General features: G+C 37.8%; 2 protein-coding genes and 1 long non-coding RNA gene across 3 annotated transcripts in view; 2 read left to right on the plus strand and 1 right to left on the minus strand.

Annotated features, from left to right (window-relative positions):
* Nucleotides 1–24,559, minus strand: part of LOC309645634 — a 215,791-nt gene that overhangs the window by 74,532 nt on the left and 116,700 nt on the right. The window lies entirely within an intron of this gene.
* Nucleotides 1–24,559, plus strand: part of FCRL4 (Fc receptor like 4) — a 46,601-nt gene that overhangs the window by 19,299 nt on the left and 2,743 nt on the right. Inside the window, exons 11-12 of the mRNA XM_082430056.1 lie at nt 3,338–3,369; nt 3,467–24,537. Of these exons, the coding sequence (XP_082286182.1) occupies nt 3,338–3,369; nt 3,467–3,583 (149 nt within the window). The 3' untranslated portion in view covers nt 3,584–24,537. The remainder of the gene's footprint in view (nt 1–3,337; nt 3,370–3,466; nt 24,538–24,559) is intronic.
* Nucleotides 14,981–24,559, plus strand: part of FCRL5 (Fc receptor like 5) — a gene marked incomplete at its 5' end in the record, with an annotated part of 60,828 nt that continues 51,249 nt past the window's right edge. The window contains one exon of the mRNA XM_082414627.1: nt 14,981–15,058. Within this exon, the coding sequence (XP_082270753.1) occupies nt 14,981–15,058 (78 nt within the window). The remainder of the gene's footprint in view (nt 15,059–24,559) is intronic.

The following is a 24,559-nucleotide window of genomic DNA, read 5'->3' on the forward strand; positions in this document are numbered from 1 at the left end:
TTCTCTGTTTCTTTGGTTGGCTTCCCCTAATTAGCCTGGAGAAAGGAGTGGGAAAGGAGTTACTCCAGCTGGTATTTTGGAAGCTGGCTTCTGCCCCTCTGGGATGGCAGATGGTTAAGGAGGCACTCCCCAGTATAAGGTACATGTGTGGTCTCTTGAGGTTTCTTGCTGGATCCCTCCTTCCTAAAATTCCTTTGGCACAGCTGGTGCATTTCTAATTCCAGGAGTTGTGTGTGACTCATTCACTGGCCTCACCTCCAGTCAATCACATCCAGCTTCCTGCTGCTGGATTCCCTTGGTACCTGGAGGCCCTACTGAACAGGACCCAAAGTGACCATACTCCTGCTTGTTCTGTCTCCCACGTGGACCACATCTGTCCTTGGGGACACCTGGGAATTTCAGGTCCTTGCTGACCCAGCAGCTTTCTTCTGATCCCACCAGCAGTCATGAGTCAGAGCTCTCAACGCTCTTGATAAGGCTGTTGAAATATTTTTTATTGTTATCTGCAGTAAGAAATGCAAATTGTACTGTTAAGCAGTGTGAATGTGCACACACTCACACACACAAACACACACATAACTGAACTAAAGTTTTAGGAGACAATACTTAGTGTGATGCACTCTGTTTTCTATTCCACTCATTGATTGTTTTAATCAGCTTTAATGAGGTATAATCGACATACAATATAATTCTCTACATTTAAACATACAGTTCTAATTATTTTAATAAATGAATCCACTCACAGAACCACCACCACAATCACCAGGTCGAACATTTCCAACAGCCCAGAAAATCCTTTCATGCTCCTTTGCAGTTAATCTCCCCCCAGCTCCACCCCTGGCAACCACGGATCTGCCTTCTGTCCTATAGTTTTGCTTTTCTATAATTTCATATAAATGGAATCTTATGTAATGTAGTCTTTAGGTCTGGATTCTTTCACTTAACATAATGTTTTGCAATTCATCCATATTCTAGCATATTATAAGTAGTTCACTATTTTTTTTGTCATGTAAAAAGCTATGCACATTTAATGTATACAACTCATGAGTTTGGAGATAAATTAACAAACACCAAGGAAACCATCACCACCATTAAGGCCACAGATATATGCATCACCTTCCAAAGTTTCCTTCCACACACTTGATGATGATGATGATGATGATGATGATGATGTGTGGTAAGAACACTTAACGTAAGACTTACCTTCTTAGCAAACTTTAAGTATACAATAGAATATAGTTAGCTGTAGGCACTATGCTGTATAGTAGATCTCCAGAATTTATTCATCCTTCGTAACTCAAACTTTGTACCTTTTGAGCAATACCTCTAGCCTCCTTTCCCTCAGCCCCTTGGAACCACCATTCTACTCTCTGCTTCTATGTGTTTGAGAACAGATAGTATTTGTCTTTCTGTAACTGGCTTATTTTTCTTAGAATAACGTCCTCCAGGTCCATCTGTGTCGTCACGAAAGACAGGATTTCCTTCTTTTTTAATGTGGAACAATATTCCGTTGTGTGTGTGTGTCTGTGTGTCTCTGTGTGTGTCTGTGTGTGTATCATACTTCCTTTAGGCATTCATCCATCAATAAACATTTAAGTTGTTTCCATATCTTGGTTATTATGAATAGTGCTGTGATCTCTTCAAGATCCTGATTTCAATTCCCTTGGATATGTACTCAGAAGTGGGATTGCTGGATCACATGAGAGTTTTATTTTTAAATTTTTGAGAAACCTCCATACAGTTTTCCATAGTAGCAGTACCAATTTACACTCCCACCAAAAGTGTACCAGAATTTCTTTTTCTCCACATCCTTGCCAACACTTGTTATCTTTTGTCTTTTTAATGATAGCTATCCTAACAGGTGTGAGGTGATATCTCACTGTGGTTTTGATTTGTGTGATTACTGATGTTGAGCACCTCTTCAATAACTGTTGGCCATTTGTACGTCTTCTTTAGAGAAACATCTATTCAGAACCTTTGCCCATTATAAAATTGGGTTATTGTTATTGTTGTTATTTTAGCTATTGAGTCGTACGAATTCCTTATATATTTTGCATATGAAACCCTTATCTGATATATGGTTTGCAAGTATTTTGTAAGCTGCCTTTTCCACCTGTAGCACCTCTCCAGTATTTTTGTGCCTAGTAGAAATTTCAGTTGTAACTTGATCCTGAACTTGGTTTACAAATGAGGTTAAGGACTTTTACAAGGTCATAAGCCAGTAAAAGACTAAGTCTTCTGTTTTGCTATAATATTTGCTGCATAAAGTGCCTATTGCTATATTTGACTAACATGCATCATCTGAACACGTGCTTTGTCTGTTACTTTGATTTCTCAGCCATCCCCACTAATCAGGACATTTTGAATGATAGAATTAGAACTGCCATCAATTTGATTGGGTTAATTGGGTACATCTTATAGAGTCACCTTGATCAGTTGCTGCTCTTCACACTCTGTCCTTGACATATTTGTCAAAACACCACTGAAGCTGAGCACTCTGTTGGTGGACGAGTTCTATTTTAGGCACTTTATGTGTTGATGATCTGTAGCAAGATTTCTTCACCAGTGCCTCAGTGTTTGCATGAAGCCCCTGAAATTGTATGCAAATTTCCGTGCATATGTCTATTGTTCTGGGGAGGGAGTACATAGCTTCTATCAGGTCATTAAAAAGATCTGTAAACCCAAAAGGTCTATGGTAAAAATATAATGAAAAAGAGAGAGTTCCAGGATGTACCTTTTTTCCCAAGCTCTATCTCTCCATAAAATTACTATATATAGCTCTCATGATTCTAACTTCTCTGAGATTCTTAATTTCTAATATGCAGGATGTGACAAATCACACCTGCTAAACTTTTCTCTCACTATGGCTCCATCTCTAAGAAACTTTGGCAATAAAATCAATAACCAGAACATGCTAATGTAAGAGAATTTTTCTCACAGGGCATACATTTGAAGAGGTCTAGTGGGAACTTGCAGAACAAGCAGGGGTTGGACTTCAAGGTCGGTAAGATGGAAGTTAAGAGAGGCAAGAATTGTAACTAAGAGAGAAATTATCTCTTAACATCTGGTAAAGGAAGGGAGTGAGGTTACTTTCTGTGGTATTGAGGGAGAACATTATAGATCAAGGGAGCCTGACAAGGACATGCAGAGGGCTGGGTTAAGAAATGGTAAAACAAAGTCACACGTGTTGTAGGACATGTTGGGGGTCGGGGAGGAGAAAACATGACAATCAATACAAAAGGCCCAGTGACTCCCAGATTCTGGGAAATAAGCTATAAAACTGAGTTCTGAGTGGATCCAAATACTCATAGTTCAGTGGTTTCCTTTTCTTCCACAGGAAATACCTTCAGAACATCTCTAGAGGACCAGGTGAGTTTCATTTTCTGACTGTTTTCTCTCCCACTACTGCTTATAGCCCCATACGCCTTCTCCTTCCAGTTCTTCTTCTATCTTCTTTCCACCCCAGAATGCCTCAATTGTCTACTCTGAGGTGAAGACACAGCTCCAAGATGATTCAACTGGAAAGGTCAGCTCTAAAGATGAAGATATCATGGAAAATCACAAGGGTGTCCTACTAATGTGACTTGTCCCTGATCCCAAGACCCAACGCAGTGCAGTCCTTGAGGTCTCTAGAGTGACCAACTAGTTCCAACTTTCCGGTTCTTCTTGCCCATGTGCATTCACTCCCAGGACTTCTGATTCACCCACTCTGATGCCGTGATGGGAAAGCCCCTCAAAGACGTCACTGAAATGACCAGGGTCCATGGTTAAAGAAGAGCCTGTGTACCTGCTCTGAGCCTAACCTAATGTGTTCCCTAGGGTGTGATTTAGGGGAAAGGAATAAGGAGGGAGAAGGACTGCTGCTGAAAAACAGAAGCACAAATTTTGGAGAACTGGGATTTGCATCTAGACAGGAAGGACCAAGTGACTCAGGTCTCTGTTTAATACATCTTCAACAATTCTCCCACTGGGGAATCAGCTGCATCAATTAGTTTCACTATGAGTGACTGCATGTATACTTTACAAGCAATGCATAACCCCATCCCTCCTGCTTACACTGTTTACACTGTCAAGATTCAGTTGCAGACAGAAGAATTCATTCCAAGTGGTTTACAGATAAAGGAATTTAAAAGTTTATATTAACTACTTCGGAAAATCATTAGAAGAGTTGAAGAAGCAGGCTGTAGACTAAGTTTCCAAAAGCAAAAGCTAATTACGTTAATGTTATTAGGGACAAAGTTTTTAACATTGGAGACAAGAAATACAAATATAAAATTAAAAAGTTAAGTAAGTAACTTTAAGTAACCCCAAAAACCTAAATTTGAATTGGAAATGTTAGTGCAAACTGATGACAAACGCTGCCTTTTAAAAAAATTATTTATTTCCTAGTTCCGTCCACTGGAAATGTCTAGAAATAATTAACAACTCAATAACAATGAGCACCCATTGCACATGTTGTAGTCTCTAATTACTATTCCCTACTCAAAGGACACAGAGCTGCCTTTCTTGTAGGAGCTGTATCTTTGAGTTATCAAAGAGGTGACGTTAGAATAATTCTTCCAATAGATGAAGAAAGACGGAAAGAAATAGAAAACGACTATTTTGTGTGAATGTTTCATGTTACTGATCAAGTTGACATACAAAAACCAGCCTAATATTATGTGCCTCCTGATGGAAGTATCCAATACCACCTACAAAGTATTTATGCCTGAAATATCAAAACTGAATCCACTCAAGTCTCTAGGTCTAACTACCAGTTTACAGGAAATAAATGGGACAAAGGACTATGTTAAATAGCACCATGGGATTGCAATCAGAAAAATCTAAACTATGGAAAAATTCTACAGGACAAATGACCTGGTTTCTTCAATAAACAAATGACTGAAGGAAAGAAGGAAAAAAGGAAGGAAGGAAGGAAGGAAAGAAAGAGGGAAGACCTATAAATTAAATGAGACTTGAGACATGTCAGTCAAAAGGAATAAGTGAGGCTGGACTCAAACAAATTCAGTTAAAAAGGAATTACTTATGAAATACTAAAGGAAATTTGTACATTAATATAAAGAAATTATGTTTGGATAATTTATGTGTTTGAAGAATTTATGTGTTTGGGATATAAATGATAGTATTGTGGTTATGTTTTTATTAAAAAAAATTCATGTTTTACTTCATACTGAAGTATTTGTAGATTAAATGATATGTTTTTGTTTGAAATAATCCAGTAGTGAGAGGGTGGGCAGGAAGTGGATAGGGGTATAGATGAAACAAGATTGGTCATGTGAGCATCACTCTGAAGCTGGATGGTAGGTACATTACAGGAGGAAGGAGGGCTTATACTGGTCTCTGCTTTTGTATGTTTCAAATTTCCATGATAAAAAGTTAAGCACTCCCAATCTCCCTTACTCTGCTTTACTTTTTTTCTCCACAGCACTTATCACTTTAAAATATACTATACAATTTGCTTATTTATTATGCTTATTGTATGTCAGCCCTCTAGAAAGTAAGTTAAGGGCAACAACCTTTGTCTTTTTTGTTCACTGATATATCCCAAGCGCCTAGAACTGTGCCTGGTACATTGCAGGTGCTTAATAAATACTTTTGAATGAATGAATTACCTATTTCATTGAGGAGAATAACCACCCTCTCCAGAATGGAAGAGATCTAATGTAAACACTCTACTACCATGTAACAAGCTGGCTCCCCATGGATCTGGCACTTTATCAAACTCTGTCTGGCCTCTGTACCTGTCAGGCTGGGCACTTAAGAGTGGCCAGACTGGCCGTGGTGAACAGATGTTTATATAACAGTCCATACTTAACCTCTGCATCTTCCACCAATGCCACTTTTTACATGAACCCTTAGAGCAATCAGTGGAGTAGCCGGGGAAAGAGCTGACTGACATTCACCTAGGGCAAGTTATCATGTCCCTCAGATTATTGAGATCCTCTTCTGCAGCAAGGCCTTTGGTAAGCATTCATATGAGACACAAATACTCTCATGCTCTGGGTCCAATCAGAGAGGTCCACCCATGTAACTTTTTCCTAATCTCCTAACTTTTTTATTTCCAACCCCCAGACCATATGGCCCCTGCTCGTGAATCAGAGTAGACATCCATCTCTGGATATCTCATCTTCCAGTCAAAGTGGGCCTCTAGATGTGCCACTAAAAGTTCTGCCACTGGAAAAACTCTTCTTCACAGTCCTTCAAGTACTCCCCAGATGGGGCTACAGTGTTACAACAGTCACCTCCAGCTGATGATGGCATATTTAAGCCAGGATAGACTTTTTCCTCCTCTGTCAACTGGTCATAGGGAACTCACCACCAGGTCATAGTTGTTGGTTGAGAGAGGAGTTGGAGAGAGGAATATGAGCCAGTCATTATTTATTCAACTTACTCATACCTTCAGGTGTCAGATCTGTAATCACTTCCGCTTGGTGATGGTATGAGTTCTTGATTAGTGGATCAGACATCTTCCAGCTAATTATGAACAGCTCAGGTCTCTGGTGTGTCATGTTCAAGTGTTCAGTGACTACCTGAGCAAGGTTACCCAAGAGCTTTTGCAAAAAGATGGTAGTTACTTGAAGAGGACATAGGTTTGCTCCAAAACCCTAGGGTCATTGACTGTGATTCTCCTGTCTAGGCTTGCTACAGCATCCACAAAACATCCTAATCAACCTCAGCACTTTTGGACCCTTTGGGTATACTGGATCATAAAAACCAAGGACAGAACTGATTGTACTCTAGCCTAGACCAGCTGAAGAGCTCTCCCTTCCTCAGGGACTCTCTCAAAGATAACAGCTTCATGGGCAGTTCAGTTATTGAGTCAGAACAGGGCAACCAATGTGATATATGTTGCTTCCAATATCCAGAGGTCTGGGTTGGGCTTCTTTCTTAATAGAATGCAGTAGCAACTAATCTTACTTTGAGAGGACTATCCCAATGTGTTGTAGAGGACCAATAATACTGCAAAACCCTGAAAAGGAAGGATAACATATTAAGAGAATTTTTTACATTTATGAATTTATAATAACAAAAACCTGGATATTTTGCTGAGGATAGTAGACTAGGGAAGGAGGAAGATAATTTTCTTTGGGGCTAAATTAATTGATATAGTTTCAATTGGTAGAGATTCTGGATTCAGTGTATGAACACAAGCAGCTAGGAGTGGTCCTAAATAGTTGCTCTCTTGGAGGAACAAAAATTATTCTCAACAGTGGCCTGGGTTAAATGAGGTTGAGATAGCAACTATTTATTGGTATAATATAGTGGAAAGATTCAAAGATTAATATAAATGAGATTGCTGAAGTGGATTTATCACACATGACCCACTCACATACACTCTGACTATATCTCCCAAGAGGGCCTCTAGGACACCCCTTTCCACACATAGCAGTGAAAAATACATTAGTGATAAAAGTCCAAGCATCTTTGTGAAGCATAATAGAAATAGGCAAAGGAGAAGATACCACTTCTGAAATAAGCTCCCTGATAATGATGGAGTTCAGTGTAGCAGAGTCCAAGGAAGGCGTGTCTACTATAATAGGAAGCAAGGTCAGAATGGTAATTAGAATACTGTGGCTGAAAAGGACTTTGAATCATGGTACCAAAATAGAGGAGCAAGCTATATATGTACAACTTAAAACAAACTGGACGCCTGAAAGGGATTTAATATAGGGTTTTAAGGGACAGGCTGGAGAATGAGGCTCTAGGCTGAGCCTCCAAGAGCAACTCCCAGAATAAAACTGCCAATTTGGCCTGGCAAGAGAGCAGCCACTGCAAGATCCACAGGGTCTCAGCTGCTACTGGCAAAGTTCCAAAACCGAGAAGCTGCTATAACTTCCATTCAACACGAAAGCCTCTCCTTCTGCAGCTCAGAAAAATCAAAACACCCAGCTCTATCATGCAGCTTCCAGAAGAGCTCACAGCTGCAATTTCATTACACCAAAGTCCACTTCTAAGTCTGGCAGGTGATCTGTTTAGTGAAGGAGAGGCTACATGCAGAAACCCTAGCTTCACCCTTCTAGTCTCTACTGAATAAAAGTCACATAGAAAGCATTGGTATTAGGAAAGCCATTCATCATGACCTGCCATGACAGTTCTTTTAGAATGGGGTGTGTGTGTGTGTGTGTACTTTTAGTGTAACTAGTAAAAGTCACAGGCTGGAGAATGTATCAGAATGAATATGGGCTTTTAAATCCAAAAGATTTCAGTTCAAGCCTTCAATGTGCCACTTATAAATTCTTTGATAAGTTACTTAAATTTTCTGGGTTCAATTTCTTTCTATGCAAAATGAAGATACTATGTACCTTGTACAGCCATTGTGAGCACATTCCTACTCAAGGCTTTTGTCCTTGCTGTTGCCTCTGTAATGATTTCCTCCTGATAACCACAATTTGTTTCCTCTCAACCTTACTCAAATGTTATAATCCCCACAAAGTCTTCCTTATCACCCATTTAAGATAGCCACATCTCCTAACCCCCATTAATTCCTCTTCTTCTTATGCTACTTCATATTTCTCCAAAGCACTTTTACCATCTGACATTCTAAGAGTTTTTCTTATTTGTTTATTATCTGATTACCCAAAGTATAATTTATGCTCTATGCAAACAGGGACTTTGTTTTGTTTACTAATGTATCCCCAGGGCCTCTTTCAGAGCCCAATACACAATACATGGTAAGCACTTAATTAACATTTGTGAATTATTAGAATTATATAAAGTAATGAATATAAGTGCTTGATAATGTGCTTTTTGCATATAAGTATTCAAAACATATTAATTATCAATATTAGTATTTAGTGGGCTTCCCTGGTGGCGCAGTGGTTGAGAATCTGCCTGCCAAGGCAGGAGACACGGGTTTGAGCCCTGGTCTGGGAAGATCCCACATGCCGCAGAGCAACTAAGTCCATGCATCACAACAACTGAGCCTGCACTCTAGAGCCTGTGAGCCACAACTACTGAGCCCATGCACACGATGACTGAAGCCCTCATGCCCTAGAGCCCATGAGCCGCAACTACTGAGCCCACATGCTGCAACTACTGAGACCACATGCCGCAACTACTGAAGCCCACAGGCTGCAACTACTGAAGCCCACAGTCTAGAGCCTGTGCTCCGCAACAAGAGAAGCCACCGCAATGAGAAGCCCATGCACCACAACGAAGAGTAGACCTGCTCACCACAACTAGAGTTGTGGCACGCAGCAACGAAGACCCAACGCAGCCAAAAACAAAAATTAAAAACAAAAAACAGTTCTAACTGATGATCCCAGAAGTCTTAAGAGCTTTCCAAACAAAGCATCACTTGCCCTCAGGATGAAGGGCAAGGCTGTGTTCCACCCAGCCATTCAGGAACCTAGGCTGCTTACATCTCATGGTACTGTCATCTTCTGGGCTTCCAATTTCTTTGCAAAAAGAGAGAGAGTGTGGAAGGTCACCAGAGAGACTTTAGGGGCCAGCCCTGAGAGTGGCATGCACTCATTCCTCCCATAGTCCATTGACCAGAACTTAGCCACAGTTTCCTTGCCTAACTCAGGGGTGGGAAAAGCAATCCAGCTGTGGCCTGGGAAACAGAAGACACAGATCTGGTGAACATCACAGCCAGTCACTGCCCGACTCAACCAAGGGAAATTTTTCTGGAAGAGATAGTACACAGTGATTAAGAGAGTATTAATATGTGGGAGCCAACCAGATCTGAGTTCAGGTCACAGTTCATAACTATGTAACCTTAGTTAAGTCACTCAAATAACTCCTTAGAGATTAAAAATGGGAATAACTGTAGAATCTAGTTCATAAACTTGCTGTGAGGATTAAATGTGTGGAGTCTTAAGCATAGTGCCTAGACACAGTAAACATTTAATAAATGTTAGCTGTCACGAGGAGGAAGAAGGAAGAATAGAAAGAAGAAGAAGAAAAGGAAACTGAGTTGGAAAACTAGACACAGAAAGGATGGGCTAGGGAATGAAGAAAAGGACTTAAGCAGACATAGAAAATGTGCACAGGCATAAAACAGAAAAATGTGTTCAGGAACTTACAAGGAGTTTAGTACATTTGCAAAATAAAACTCTGTTTACTGGAAAATTGTGTCAATCTGGAAAGGGAGAGATCCCAGTAGCCTTGGTGCCATAAAGAGCTTTATCTTGTAACCGCAGGGAACCACAGATGTTTTAGTCAAACCATGTGTCTCAGATTTGTCCTCCAGAGAGATGTTTCTAGTGGCTGTGTCAAAGACAACTTCGTGGTGGGAGAACCTGGTGACAGGGAGAGTGGTTAGGTACTGTTACTGTCATCAAGGTTAGATGAGCAGGGTAGAGCCACAGATGTAGTAGAGGCGAGGGGCACACACCTTGTTTTGTAGGAAACTCAGTAAAAGCAGTGATTGATTGGAGGTGAAGGAAGGCATCTAGGACAAGTCCCAGGAATTTGGCTTAGGCATCCAAGGGAATGACGATGCCATAGATGAAGACAGACTGAAGTATCGTTCAAAAACTCCTTGGCAGAGATGCATACCCCGAAGGAGGCCTATTCTCTAGGCCAAGGAGTCAGCTGACTTCCCACATCTGGGTGACCAGCTGCTCTCACTCGAGCTCCATGACATGCACTGAGATTCATAGTCCAGTGAAGCAGCAGCCAACGTAGAACTTCCCCTTCTGTTTCACTCCTATTTCTTCCAGCTGGATAAATTCTGGCGTCGGGATATGTCAAAATGGAGTGAGTTATAAGATGCTAATGGAGGTTAGCAAGAAAATAGAAAAACATAGAGATGAGGTCAAAATCAGCGTTTCTAGATTTGGAATCCCCCCATAATTTCTCAGAGATAGCAGTCATCCTGGGAGCATTCTAGGTCCCCAAGACTTAAAATGGTCCCATGAAAATGAATGGATTCTCTCTCAGCTACACAATAAAATCTATAGACTTCAGCTTAGGTTCAGATCTTGTATGACTTGGGCCCATCCTATACTAGCCAACCATTCAATGCCTAACCTTCCCTACTCCCTGTATTTTTTCTTATGTTTTTGCTCTCACATTCCTTCCAGCTGAATTGTCCTCCCTCCAATAAGCTCCTAACATCTATCTCTATTTTTGGTGTTCTAAATCAGGGGATAGCAAACTATAGCTTGTGGGCCAAATATAGCCCACTGCCTGTTTTTGTCAATAAAGTTTTATTGGAACATGGGCACACCCCAAAAAAAAAAAAAAAACTCCTTGGCATAAGTGCAGTCTCACCCAACTCCTCTCAGTGTTGCATTTTACGTGCCAGGATTTTATTTACCAAAAAAACTTGAAGAAAATTTGAGATTCACATTCAGCTTTCTCTCCTCCTGGCCAATCACTCTGTGGCCTAGACTTTTTTTTTTTTTTTTAAAGAATTTGAAATTCCTTGCCTTCACTCTTGAGTCATTAAAATGTTTACCTAGATAATCTCTACAATACTTCAATCTTATGTATTTGGTGATTCTGCTGTGCACACCATCAGCCTTCTGTTCTCATTAGCTCCATCCCAGTTTCTTGCTTATTATATTTAATAAAATCTCTAAAGCTAAGCTTGACCTTGAGATAAGATGTAAAAACAGCCCCCACACAAACATCAGTTCAAGAGTCTCAGAAAGAGGAACCCCAAGATAAATATATCATTTATGTTTATGCAAAAAATGTGTTGTGTCTTCGGACTTCCCAGAGGCATGGAAAAATAACACCTCAGAAATTTACATAGCTGGAGTGGTAAGGGGAAAGCCTCAAACCAGTTGGGTTCTATTATTTTCTGGCTAAAAAAATGAGAATTTTCATTACGAAAAGAAGTCAGCTCATTTGCATAAGGCCTCCTTCCCTAGGAGCACAAGTAGCCCCAGTTCTCCCCAGGAAGTTATTCAGGACCACCAAGAAGAGAGCAGAGCTAGATGCAAGATGTTACATAACTTTTGTGGCCCAGTGAAAAGTGAAAATGCAAGACCCTTTGTTCAAAAACCAAGAGAAAAAAAGTGATGCTAAAGGTACTAAAATATAAAGCTTTTTTTTTTTTCTTTTTTCCATGGTCTCTGCCTCTTCTTGTCATGATGCTTTTTATTTGCTATTTAAGGTCATTATAAGAAAAGAAAAAACAAAATTTTAAATCATTAGCATGAATTTTATGTTTCACCTTTGTATTTTGCAATACCAGCTTTAACTGCAAATGTGAGAGTATTTCACTCATATGTAGAACCACAGAAATTAGACAATTTGTATTTCATAGTTCACTCACGCATATGTATTTTGTTCTTTTGAGAACAGTGGAAATTCTGCAAAAAAAAAACTCTCAACTTTTAAAATTTCATTTCTTAATATGAGCACATTACGCCAACACTTTCTATCTTTAGATTACTGACAAGTAAGGAAAGACTGAAATATAGAGATTGTCTTATCGTTCCTTTTCCTTTTACTTTATTTTCAGCTTACTTGATTAGCTAATATAGGGAAGTACCTTATATTAGGGTTCCTTGGTTGTTGAAGTTTCTTAGAACACGATTGCCTTCTTACTATGTTTAAAGCAAGTTCTGGTTCAAATGGAAAGCATGGCTTCTCGGGGCTGTTAGTCATTGATGTCATATGTTTACTTTGTACTCCCTTTGAGTCTTGCTGACTCACACATATTGTGGATCCAACAGGAATTCTGTGTTCCTGGGGTATTTGAATGCTATTTGCATTTGGGCAGCAAGGAAAGTGGACACACCTATAACAAGTATCTTCTCTGCTCATGTGCTGACTCCATTGTTCCATCAGACTTCGTTTACAATACACAATTTAAAGATAAAATTATTAGAAATTTCAAGACAGCAACAGCAGAGTATTAGGTCAGGCTCAGGGCCTTTATAAATGTAGGGTCCTGTGTGACTGTACAGGTCATATGTTCATGGAAGCAGGTAGTTGTGATGCTTCCAACAAGTCATAAGTGGCTAGTCACAGGTCTTCTCCAATGGACCTTCCAGAATCAAACAGGCCCAAAACAATTTCTCTCTTTTTCTAAATGCTTTCTAACTAAATATTTGAACCCGTCATTGGAATTTGTGATTATGCTAGTGCTGGGATTAGAAGGCAATTGGATCTGAAAGCCCCGGGCTGAGGGCAGCCTTGGAGAATGTTACCTAACACAAGTTCATGAGCCCAACACACAGTGAGGCCAAACAAACTGAAACGTCAGAGTTTGGAGCACTGAAATGTTTATTGCAGGGCCACGCAAGGAGACGGGTGGCTCATGCCCCACCCCAAAACCCCGAACTCCCCAAAGGGCTTCAGCAAAGCATTTTTAAAGGCCAAGTTGGGGGATGGGGGTGGTAACAGGGTATGTGATCAGCTCGTACACAATTCTCTGATTGGTTGATGTTGAAGTAACAGGGCGGTCTGTGTGCTATGTGCGCATGATCACCAAGTAGTTAATTTCTTCCCTTTGGTGGTGGTTTTTAGCATCTGAAAACTCAGGAAATATGCATGAGATACTATTATCTGGGTACTTCGGAGAGGAGTTAAAGCCGAGGATATGGGGGAGGGGTCTGTCATGGGAAAGCCCCATAGGGTCCTGCTCGGTTACATGAATGGAAAAAAGGGCTGAGTTCAGGGTGGCAGGCTAATAAGCTTCATAACTGCCATTTATGCAGCATCTACTATGTTCTTGTGACATATACTTTGCAAACATTTAATGCTGACAGCAACTAGAAGGCAAGTATAATCAATACCTGCTTTATAAATGAGAAAACTGGGACTCAAAATCTTGAATTGTTTGCCCAAAGTCCCCCAGAGGGTAACTGACAGAGCTAAGATTCAGTTTCATGTCTATCCAATTCGAATACGAATGTTCTTCCCATACAACAAGCTTCCTCCCTGGCCAAAGATCAGAGTCTGAAAACACAAGGCAGTTGGTGTATTGGGATGGACAAGTTGGAAAAAAACCACAGAAAGGAGAAGGGTCTTTGTGTAGAGATTCACCTTGGCAGGTCCAGCATGTATCTTAAGATGGGGAGAGATTTGCTTGACAAACCCAATGATGGGTGCCTGTTTCGATTACTTTTTCTAAATGTAACCAGGTAGATAAATTAATAAGAAATAAAAATCAATATGAAGTAATGAATAGAGGGTATTCAGAAGTTGAATTAGGTGGAGGAATGGACATAGATTGGAGAACTAGCAAAAAGTTGGAAAGCTGGGGAACTTTTGTTCTTTGATACCTGTACAAGGTAGACACAAAAAGAATGTCCAGCATTCAAAGACAGAGGTCAAGAGCAACCTAATCTGACCTAATATCCCTTCTGGACATGGTCAGGAAAATGGTAGCAAGTGTGCAAAGTGACCCACAGGCATGGGTATCTCACCTCAGAACCCTAGAAAGTTTAACGGGGGATATCAGACATGTTCTTTCTTTATTATCTCTGGCTGTTGCTCTTGTTTATCAAACTCAGGTTGATGTAGTGCCCTCAAGGAAACTGTGAAATATTCAAGGAGATTCTTAACAAACCTTGTTATCCTAGCCAAGAAGATTCAAATAACAAAGCATACATTCACAAAGTACTGATGAATGTTAAAACACGGATGAGCCTTGGAAGCATACTAAGTGAAAGAAGCCAGACACAAAAGACCACATATTGTATGAATCAATTTCTATGCTCAGAATAGGCAAATCTATAGAGAAAGAAAGTAAATTAGTAATCTGTTGCCTGGGGCTGTGGGTGGGAATGGAGAGTACAAATGGGTGCCAAGTTTATATTTGGGGTAGTGGAAATTTAAAAAAAATTAGATTGCAGTGATAAAACAAATGAATTTTATGTTTGAAAATTATACTTCAATAGAGTTATTAAATATATATGCATTCACCCAGTGATTATTAATAAGCATTAATTACAAATAAAGGCAATTTGGTAAAAAGGCTGTAGTGTAGAAAGCAAATAAAAGTTTGAAAGAACAGCAGATTTTGGTTTCATGTAGGTCTGGGTTTTGAATAGGCTGGCACCAACCTAATAAGATGGGTGGTGTTGTCTCCTTTATAAAGGTGAAGAAACTTGGGATCAAGTTTGATAATTTGCTCGAGGTCATCCCTCTGGTAAGTGGCAGAGCTCTGAGTCTCTCTGGTAACAGAGCCTGTGCTCCTTTACCTCTCTGTCATGACAGAACGTTGCCGGTTAGATTTTCCTTCAGGAAAATGACCTGATGGTAATATTTAAATTCTCCATTTGTCCAGATTTGTTTATGCTGCCAACACTCCCTCTTCATCTCTGTCAATCCTCTCTCATCACTGTATCTGACACTTTTCCTCCAGCTGCTTATAGCCAGAGCACCTGAGAGGTTCCAACCCTTTTCCATATTGATTGACAGAGCCCTTGAACTGAAAGGCTTATCCAGTGATCATGAGATTACTGTGGTTAATTCCTCACGTCCTACTTTAAATATGTCTCTCCCTTTGTCCTCCAGAAGCCTTTGGTTCTAATCTGTACTGTTATAGATAGTACAGTGCTTACTTATAAACTTCAGAATACCAAGTTTCCATTTCCTGCCATCAGGAACCCAGAATAGGTCCTTAACATTGCCTTTGAGATAACCATTTAACCATGGAAACTGTTACTGCTACAGATGGTTTTAGGACAATGCTTTACCTAGATTCCTATTCAAATGTTAATGACTGTTGAATCTCTTTATTGAATTGGTTATGCTCATTCTCAGACAGAGCTGGGTTCCAGACCTGACTCTACTACTTACTGTCTGTGAGTCTACTTACTGTCTGTGAGTCTTTGGGCTTACAAGGTACTTGAAATTAAGGTACTTAATTTCTTTGAGCTTCAGTTTTCCTCATCTGTAAAATGAGGACAATAATACCCACCTGATAGAACATTGCCTGTGTTATTTCACTGTTTAACTGTTTTAGTGTTGATGCAACGATTAAATAAAGTAATATATACATAGTACCTGATGTGACATTGTATTACAGTAAGCATCCAATATATGGTAAGCTATCAGGATAAACATCACTTTCAGTTCAGAATAAAAGCATATCTACCACATTTCACTTTCTGAGACAAACCACAAATGACTAAAAGAGTGAAAAACAAAACTCCATCTTCAATGAAACTTTTTGGGGGAGGGGGAGTTTTAACAAAACATTTTTTCCAAGCATATTTTTCGTTGGTATTTAAACTCATGTGTATTTCAAGGAAAAAAATCCATTTCTTTCTGATTCATTTATACTTAACTCATCAGGATGTTACTAGAGAAGTGTTATTGGGTGTCCAGATCACTCCCTTCCACCCTCCTTAAACTTCTGTTACTTCTCTTCTTTCTTTTTTTCATCTCGAATTTGTTGATAAATGTGGTAAGATTTAAGGTCATTATGTTATTGTGTTGCTATCCACAAATATGATATAACTCTCCATTTATCAATAAATTTTACAATTTTCTTAAAGTATTACCAAATCAGGTCCAGCTGCTCACCACTCAAAAATCAATACTCAAGAGAGGCAAATGTTGGTAGAAAGGAAAGTGGCTTTTAATCAGAATGCCGGCCGTCTGGGGAGATGGTGGACTCAGTGTTCCCCAAAAACCGCCTCCCAAGATTCTGCTCAGCCATGAAAGTTTTAAAGGGAAAAGGGGAAGTTATCTCAGTTAATCATTGAGATAGGGGGTCAGAGTCGTTGCCATCCCCCACTGCATGCAGGTTTTTGTGCAGGCTTGTCAAATTCTTGTGATCTTTCTTTTGATACTGTCTTGTTCACACAGTTTGTTCACGAGATTACTGAAGGGGAAGCTAAGGAAGAGATCTGGTCATCTGTTAATTACTTATTCTTCATTTCTACTTCTTTGACCCACAGAAAGAACCAACAGGTTAAACAAGGTATTGTGTGATCAAAAGATTTGAAAGTTGTGCTAGGGCTAGAGATGAGTACAGCATAGGGGTGCCTGGTTTAAGTTTAGTGACAAGACAAAAGGGACTTCCTGCAAAGAGCTCTTTCCTGCCAAAGGCTGCTTACAAAAAGACCTGTACATTGTTTTCCTTTTTTCTTTTCATTCCCTTATTTCTACCACCCCAAAGCCCCTGCTTCTTTCAGATTCCACACCTAAGAGAGGTCACATGATATTTGTCTTTCCCTGTCTGACTTATATCACTTAGTATAATGCCCTTGAGGTCTACACACGTTGTCACAAATGGCAAGATTTCGTCTTTTTTTGTGGCTGAATAATATTCCACCGTGTGTATGTACCACAAGTTCTTTAGCTATTTATCCATCGATGGACACTTAGGTTGTTTTCATATCTTGGCTATTGTAAATAATACTGCAGTGAACATACGGGTGCATATATTTTTGAGGTAGTGTTTCTATTTCCTTCAAATAAATGCCCAGAAGTGGAATTGCTGAATCATATGGTAGTCCTACCCTTTTCTCCACATCCTCACCAACATGTTTTTTCTTGTCTTTTTGATAATACCTATCCTGGTAGGTGTGAGGTGATATCTCATTGTGGTTTTGATTTACATTTCCCTGATGATCAGTGATGTTCAGCACTTTTTCAGATACCTATTGGCTGTTTGTGTGTCTTCTTTGGAAAAATGTCTATTTTGATCTTCTGCCCATTTTTAAATTGGATTTTTTTTTTTTTTTTTGCTGTTAAGTTGTATGAATTCTTTATATATTTTGGATATTAGCTCCTTATCAGATATATGATTTGAAAATATTGTCTCCCACTCTGTAGATTACCTTTCCATTTTGTTGATGGTTTCCTTTGCTGCACAGAACAGAAACTTTTTATTATGATGAAGTCCCACTTCAAAACCATACTGTTTTAATTACTATAGCTCCACAATATAATTTGAAATCAGGGAGTATAATGCCTCTAGCTTTGTTCTTCTTTCTCAAGGTTGCTTTGGCTATTCAGGGTTTTTGGTGGTTCCATACAAATTTTGGGAGTATTTGTTCAATTTCTATGAAAATGCCATTGGAATTTTGATGGGGATTGCATTGAATCTATAGATTGCTTTGGGTGGTATGAACATTTTAAAAATACTGGCAGAACACTCTTTGACATAAATCACAGCAGGATCTTTTTTGACCCACCTCCTACAGTGATGAAAATAAAAACAAAAATAAACAGATGGGACCTAATGAAACTTAAAAGCTTTTGCACAGCAAAGGAAACCATAAACAAAACAAAAAGACAACCCTCAGAATGGGAGAAAATATTTGCAAATGAATCAACGGACAAAGGATTAATCTCCAAAATATACAAACAGGTCATACAGCTCAATATCAAAAAAACAAACAACCCAATCAAAAAATGGGCAGAAGACCTAAATAGACATTTCTCCAAAGAAGGCATACAGATGGTCAAGAGGCACATGAAAAGCTGCTCAACATCACTAAAAATTAGAGAAATGCAAATCAAAACTATAATGAGGTATCACCTCACACTGGTTAGAATGGGCATCATCAGAAACTCTACAAACAACAAATGCTGGAGAGGGTGTGGAGAAAAGGGAACTTTCCTACTTTGTTTGGTGGGAATGTAAATTTGTATAGCCACTATGGGCAACAGTATGGAGGTTCCTTAAAAAACTAAAAATAGAACTAACATATGACCCAGCAATCCCACTCCTAAGCATATACCCAGAGAAAACCATAATTTGAAAAGATACATGCACCCCAATGTTCATTGCATCACTATTTACAATAGCCAGGACATAGAAGTAACCTAGATGTCCATCAACAGATGAATGGATAAAGAAGATGTGAGATATATATATATATATATATATATATATATATATATATATATATATATATATATATATACACACACACACACACACACATATACACAATGGAATATTACTCAGCCGTGAAAAAGAACAAAATAATGTCGTTTGCAGCAACATGGATGGACCTAGAGACTGTCATACTGAATGAAGTATGTCAGACACAGAAAGACAAATATCGTACGTATATATATATATAACTAATTCACTTTGCTGTACATGTGAAACTAACACAACATTGTGAATCAACTATACTCCAATACAAATTTAAAATAAAATAAAAATACTGATTCTGCCATTACATAAATATGGTATATATTTCCATATGTTTGTTTCATTTTCAATCTCCTTCATTAGTACTTGAACTTTTAAATATACAGGTCTTTCACCTAATTGGTTAAAATTATTCCTGAGTATTTTATTTTTGATGCAGTTGTAAATGGGACTGTTTTCTTTATTTCTCTTTCTGATAGTTTAGTTTATTAGGGTATAGAAATGCAGCAGGTTTTTGTATATTGATTTTGTATCCTGAAACTTTACTGAATTCATTTATTATTTCTAACAGTTTTTTGATTAAGTCTTTAGGATTTTCTATACATAATATCATGTCATCTGTAAAGAGTAAAAGACTTATTTCTTCCTTTCCAATTTGGACGCATTTTTATTTCTTTTTATTGACTATTTGCTCTGGCTAGGACTTCCAATACCATATTGAATAAAAGTGGAGAGAGTGGGCATCCTTGTCGAGCTCCTGATCATAGAGGAAGGCTTTCAGCTTTTCAGTGTTGAGTATGATGTTAGCTGTGGGCTTGTCATATATGACCTTGATTATGTTGAGGTACTTTTTCCATGCCAACTTTGTTGACAGTTTTTATCATAAATGAATGTTGAATTATTTCAAAAGCTTTTTCTTCATTTATTGAGCTTATTAACCTTCATTTTGTTAATGTGGTATATCACATGACTGATTTGTGGGTGTAGAACTTGGAACTGCTCTATCCCACAAATTTTGGTACATTTCAATTTTTGTTTGTCTCAGAGTTTTTTATTTCTCTTTTGACTTCCCTCTGATCTACTGATTGCTCAGTAGTATGTTGTGGGTTTTGTTGTTGTTGTTTTTAACATCTTTATTGGAGTATAATTGCTTTACAATGGTGTGTTAGTTTCTGCTTTATAACAAAGTGAATCAGCTATACATATACATATATCCCCATATCTCCTCCCTCTTGCGTCTCCCTCCGATCCTCCCTATCCCACCCCTCGAGGTGATCACAAAGCACTGAGCTGATCTCCCTGTGCTATGCGGCTGCTTCCCACTAGCAATCTATTTTACATTTGGTAGTGTACATATGTCCTTGCCACTCTCTCACTTCGTCTCAGCTTACCCTTCCCCCTCCCCTTGTCCTCAAGTCCATTCTCTACATCTGCATCTTTATTCCTGTCCTGCCCTTAGGTTCTTCAGAACCATTTTTTTTCTTTTTTTAGATGCCATATATATATGCGTTAGCATACGGTATTTGTTTTTCTCTTTCTGACTTACTTCATTCTGTATGACAGACTCTAACTCCATCCACCTCACTACAAATAACTCAATTTTGTTTCTTTTTATGGCTGAGTAATATTCCATTGTATATATGTGCCACATCTTCTTTATCCATTCATCTGTCAATGGATACTTAGGTTGCTTCCATGTCCTGGCTACTGTAAATAGAGCTGCAATGAACATTGTGGTACATGACTCTTTTTGAATTATGGTTCTCTCAGGGTATATGCACAGTAGTGGGAGTGTTGGGTCGTATGGTAGTTCTATTTTTAGTTTTCTAAGGAACCACCATACTGTTCTCCATAATGGTGGTATCAATTTACATTCCCACCAACAGTGGAAGAGGGTTACCTTTTCTCCACACCCTCTCCAGCATTTATTGTTTGTAGATGTTTTGATGATGGCCATTCTGACTGGTGTGAGGTGATACCTCATTGTAGTTTTGATTTGCATTTCTCTAATGATTAGTGATGTTGAGCATCCCTTCATGTGTTTGTTGGCAATCTGTATATCTTCTTTGGAGAAATGTCTATTTAGGTCTTCTGCCCATTTTTGGATTGGTTTCTTTGTTTTAAAAATATGGAATGCTTCACAAATTTGCATGTCATCCTTGCACAGGGGCCATGCTAATCTTCTCTGTATCATTCCAATTTTAGTATATGTGCTGCCGAAGCAAGCACAGTAGTATGTTGTTTAATCTCCACATATGTGAATTTTTGTTGTCTTCATGTAATTAATTTCTAGTTTTAATATTGTGTTCAGAAAGACACTTGATATGATTTTAATTATCATAAATTTATTAAAACTTGTTTTGTAGCCTAACATATGATCTATCCTGGAAAATATTCCATGAGCCCTAGAGAAGAATGTGCATTCTGTTATTTTTGGGTGTGACATTCTGTATATATCTGTTAAGTCCATCTGGCTAACACGTCCTTTAAGGCAGATGTTTCCTTATTAATTTTCTTTCTGGTTGATCTATTCATTCATGTAAGTGGGGCATTAAAATCCCCTACAACTATTACTCTCTATTCCTCCCTTTAGGTCTGTTAAAATCTGCTTTATATATTTAGATGCTCCTATGTTGGATGCACAAATATTTATAAATGTTATATTCTCTTGTTGGATTGACCCCTTTATCATTATGTAATGCCCATCTTTGTCTCTTACTACAGTCTTTGTTTTAAAGCCTATTTTTTCTGATATAAGTATAGCTACTCCAGCTTTCTTTTGGTTCCGTTTGCGTAGACTGTCTTATTTCATCCTTTCACTTTGAGTCTGTGTGTGTCCTTACATCTAAAATGACTCTCTTGTAGACAGTATATATATGGGTCTTGCTTTCTTATCAGTCAGTCACTTTGTGTATTTCGGTTGGAGCATTTAGTCCATTTACATTTACAGTAACTATTGATAGGTATGTACATATTGCCACTTTGTTAATTCTTTTCTAGTTGTTTTTGTAGTTCTTCTGTGTTCCTTTTTCTTTCTTCTCTTGCACTCTTCTTTTTTTAATAGACTTTCCAAATTTTATATTATTTTTATTCATTAAGTGAATATTTTAGCTACAAAATATTTAAATATACAAGCAAGTGAAATTATATGTTCAACAAAATTAAATTACAATCATTGATGTGTTTCCAAACATGTTTGTTCTTTTAAGTTTATCACACCAAATTTACAAGGGTTAGTTTTTCATCCTAAACAATTTTCGTAATTTTTTAGAAATTTAAATATCTTTCAGATAAATTTTAAAATCACCTTTGGTGTCTCTGTAAGAGTGTACCAGTTTAAATTATAATTATTTTTAATTGAAGCATAGTTGACTTACAATATTATATTGGTTTCTGGTATACAACATACTTATTCAATATTTTTATAGATTATACTCCATTTCCAGTTATTACAAAATAGTGGCTACATTTCCTATGCTGTAGAATATAATTATTTATTTTATACATAGCAGTTTGTATCTCTTAATTCCCTACCCCAATCTTTCCCCCCCCACCTTCCCTTTCCTCACTGGTAATCACTACTTTGTTCTCTATAGGTGTGAGTCTTTTTCTGTTTTGTTATATTTGCTTGTTTTGTTTTTAGATTCCACTTATAAGTGATGACATACAGTATTTATCTTTCTCTGTTTGACTTAATTCACTAAGCATAGTACCCTCTAGGTTCATCCATGTTGCTGCAATGGCAGAATTTCATTCTTTTTTTTGGTTGAGTAATATTCCATTATATATATATATATATATTCAATATATATACTACATCTTCTTTATTCATTCAAAGGTTGCTTCCGTATCTTGCCTATTGTAAATAATGCTGCTGTGAACATTGGGGCACATATATCTTTTTGAATTAGTGTTTTTGGTTTTTTTAGATGTATACCCAGGAGTGGAATTACTGGATCACACGGTAGTTCAATTTTTAGTTTTCTGAGGAAACTCCATACTGTTTTCCACAGTGGCTACACCAATTTACATTTCTACCAACTGTGTATGAGGGTTCCTTTTTCTCCACATCCTCGCCAACATTTGTTATTTGTCTTCTTTTTGATGATAGCCATTCTGACATGTGTGAGGTGATATCTCACTGTGGTTTTGATTTTCATTTTCCTGATGATTAGTGGTGTGCCTGTTGACCATCTGCATTTCCTCTTTGGAAAAATGTGTATTGAATTCTTCTGCACATTTTTAATTCTGTTTTTTGTTTGTTTGTTTGTTTTTGATGTTGAGTTGTATGAGCTTATTGCAAATATTTTCTCCCATTCAGTAGGTTATATTTTCATTTTGTTGATGGTTTCCTTTGCTTTGCAAAAACTTTTAAATTTAATTAGGTCCCATTTGTTTATTTTTGCTATTGATTCTTTTCCCTTAGGAGACTGATCCATAAAACTATTGCTACAATTGATGTCAAAGAGTGTTTTGCCTATGTTCTCTCCTAAGAGCTTTTTCACATATTACATTTAGGTCTTTAATCCATTTTGAGTTTAATTTTGTATATGGTGTGAGAAAATGTACTAATTTCATCCTTTTACATGTAGCTCTCCAGTTTCCCAGCACCACTTATTCAAACAAAGAGAACAAATCTTGTTCTCTTCCTTTGTGATTTGATGACTTTTTAAATTTACTGTTATGCTTATATTACTCTCTCTCTCTCTCTCTCTCTCTCTCTCTTTTTTGGTATTTACTAAAGGATTGCTTTATGGTTACCAGGAGGCTTTCGTATAATAACATAACATTCTGTTTTAAATTGATAACAACATAAGTTTGATCCCTATATCTCAACATTTTTACTTTCCACCTCACAGTTTATATCTTTATGTCTTGTGTATCCCTTAACTAATGATTGTAATAGTTCTTTTTACTGCTTTTGTCTTTTAATCTTTATAGTAGTTTTATAAGTGATTAAACCACTACATTTACTATATATTTACCTTTCCAGTGAAATGTTTTCTTTCATATGTTTTCTTGTTAGAAATTAACCTTTTTTTTTTTTTTCAGTTTAAATAAGTCCTCCTAACACTTCTTGTTAGGCCAGTTTAGTGGTGAAAACTCCTTTAGCTTTTGCTTGTATGGAAAACTCTTTCTCTCTCCTTAAATTCTACCTGATAACTTTTCTGGGTAGAGTATTATTTGTTGGATTTTTTATTCTTTGTTTCAACACTTTGAATATATCATTCCACTCCCTTCTGGTCTGCAAAGTTTCTGCTGAAAAATCTATTGATAGTCTTATGAGTGTTCCTTTGTATATAACAAAATATTTCACTCTTGCTGCTTTCTAATATTCTCTCTCTGTCTTTAATTTTGACATTTTAATTATAATGTGTTTTGGTGTAGGTTTCTTTGGATTCATCTTATTTAAACTCAGAATTTCCTGGATCTGGATGTCTATTTCTTTACTCAGGTTAGGGAAGTTTTTGTCCATTATTTCTTCAAGATTTCTGTTATTTTCTATCTCTCCTCTCCTTCTGGGACACCTATAAGTTGAGCGTGTGCCCATTGGGTTTTGCCTCATAAGCTCGTTAAGCTTTCTTCACTTTTAAAAAAAAATTAATCAATTTATTTTATGCTGCTCTGATTGGGTGAGTTCTACTGCCTTGTCTTAAAGTTGACTGATCCTCTTTTATGCTTCATCTAGTCTGCTGTTGAATCTGTCTAGTGTATTTTTCAGTTCAGTTATTGTATTCTTCAGCAGTGATTTCTATTTGGTACTTTCTCATATTTTCCCTCTTTTTGTTGAAGTTTTCCTGTGTCCAT

Source organism: Balaenoptera physalus (assembly GCF_965194825.1).
Source record: "Balaenoptera physalus genome assembly, chromosome: 1".
NCBI lineage: Eukaryota > Metazoa > Chordata > Mammalia > Artiodactyla > Balaenopteridae > Balaenoptera > Balaenoptera physalus.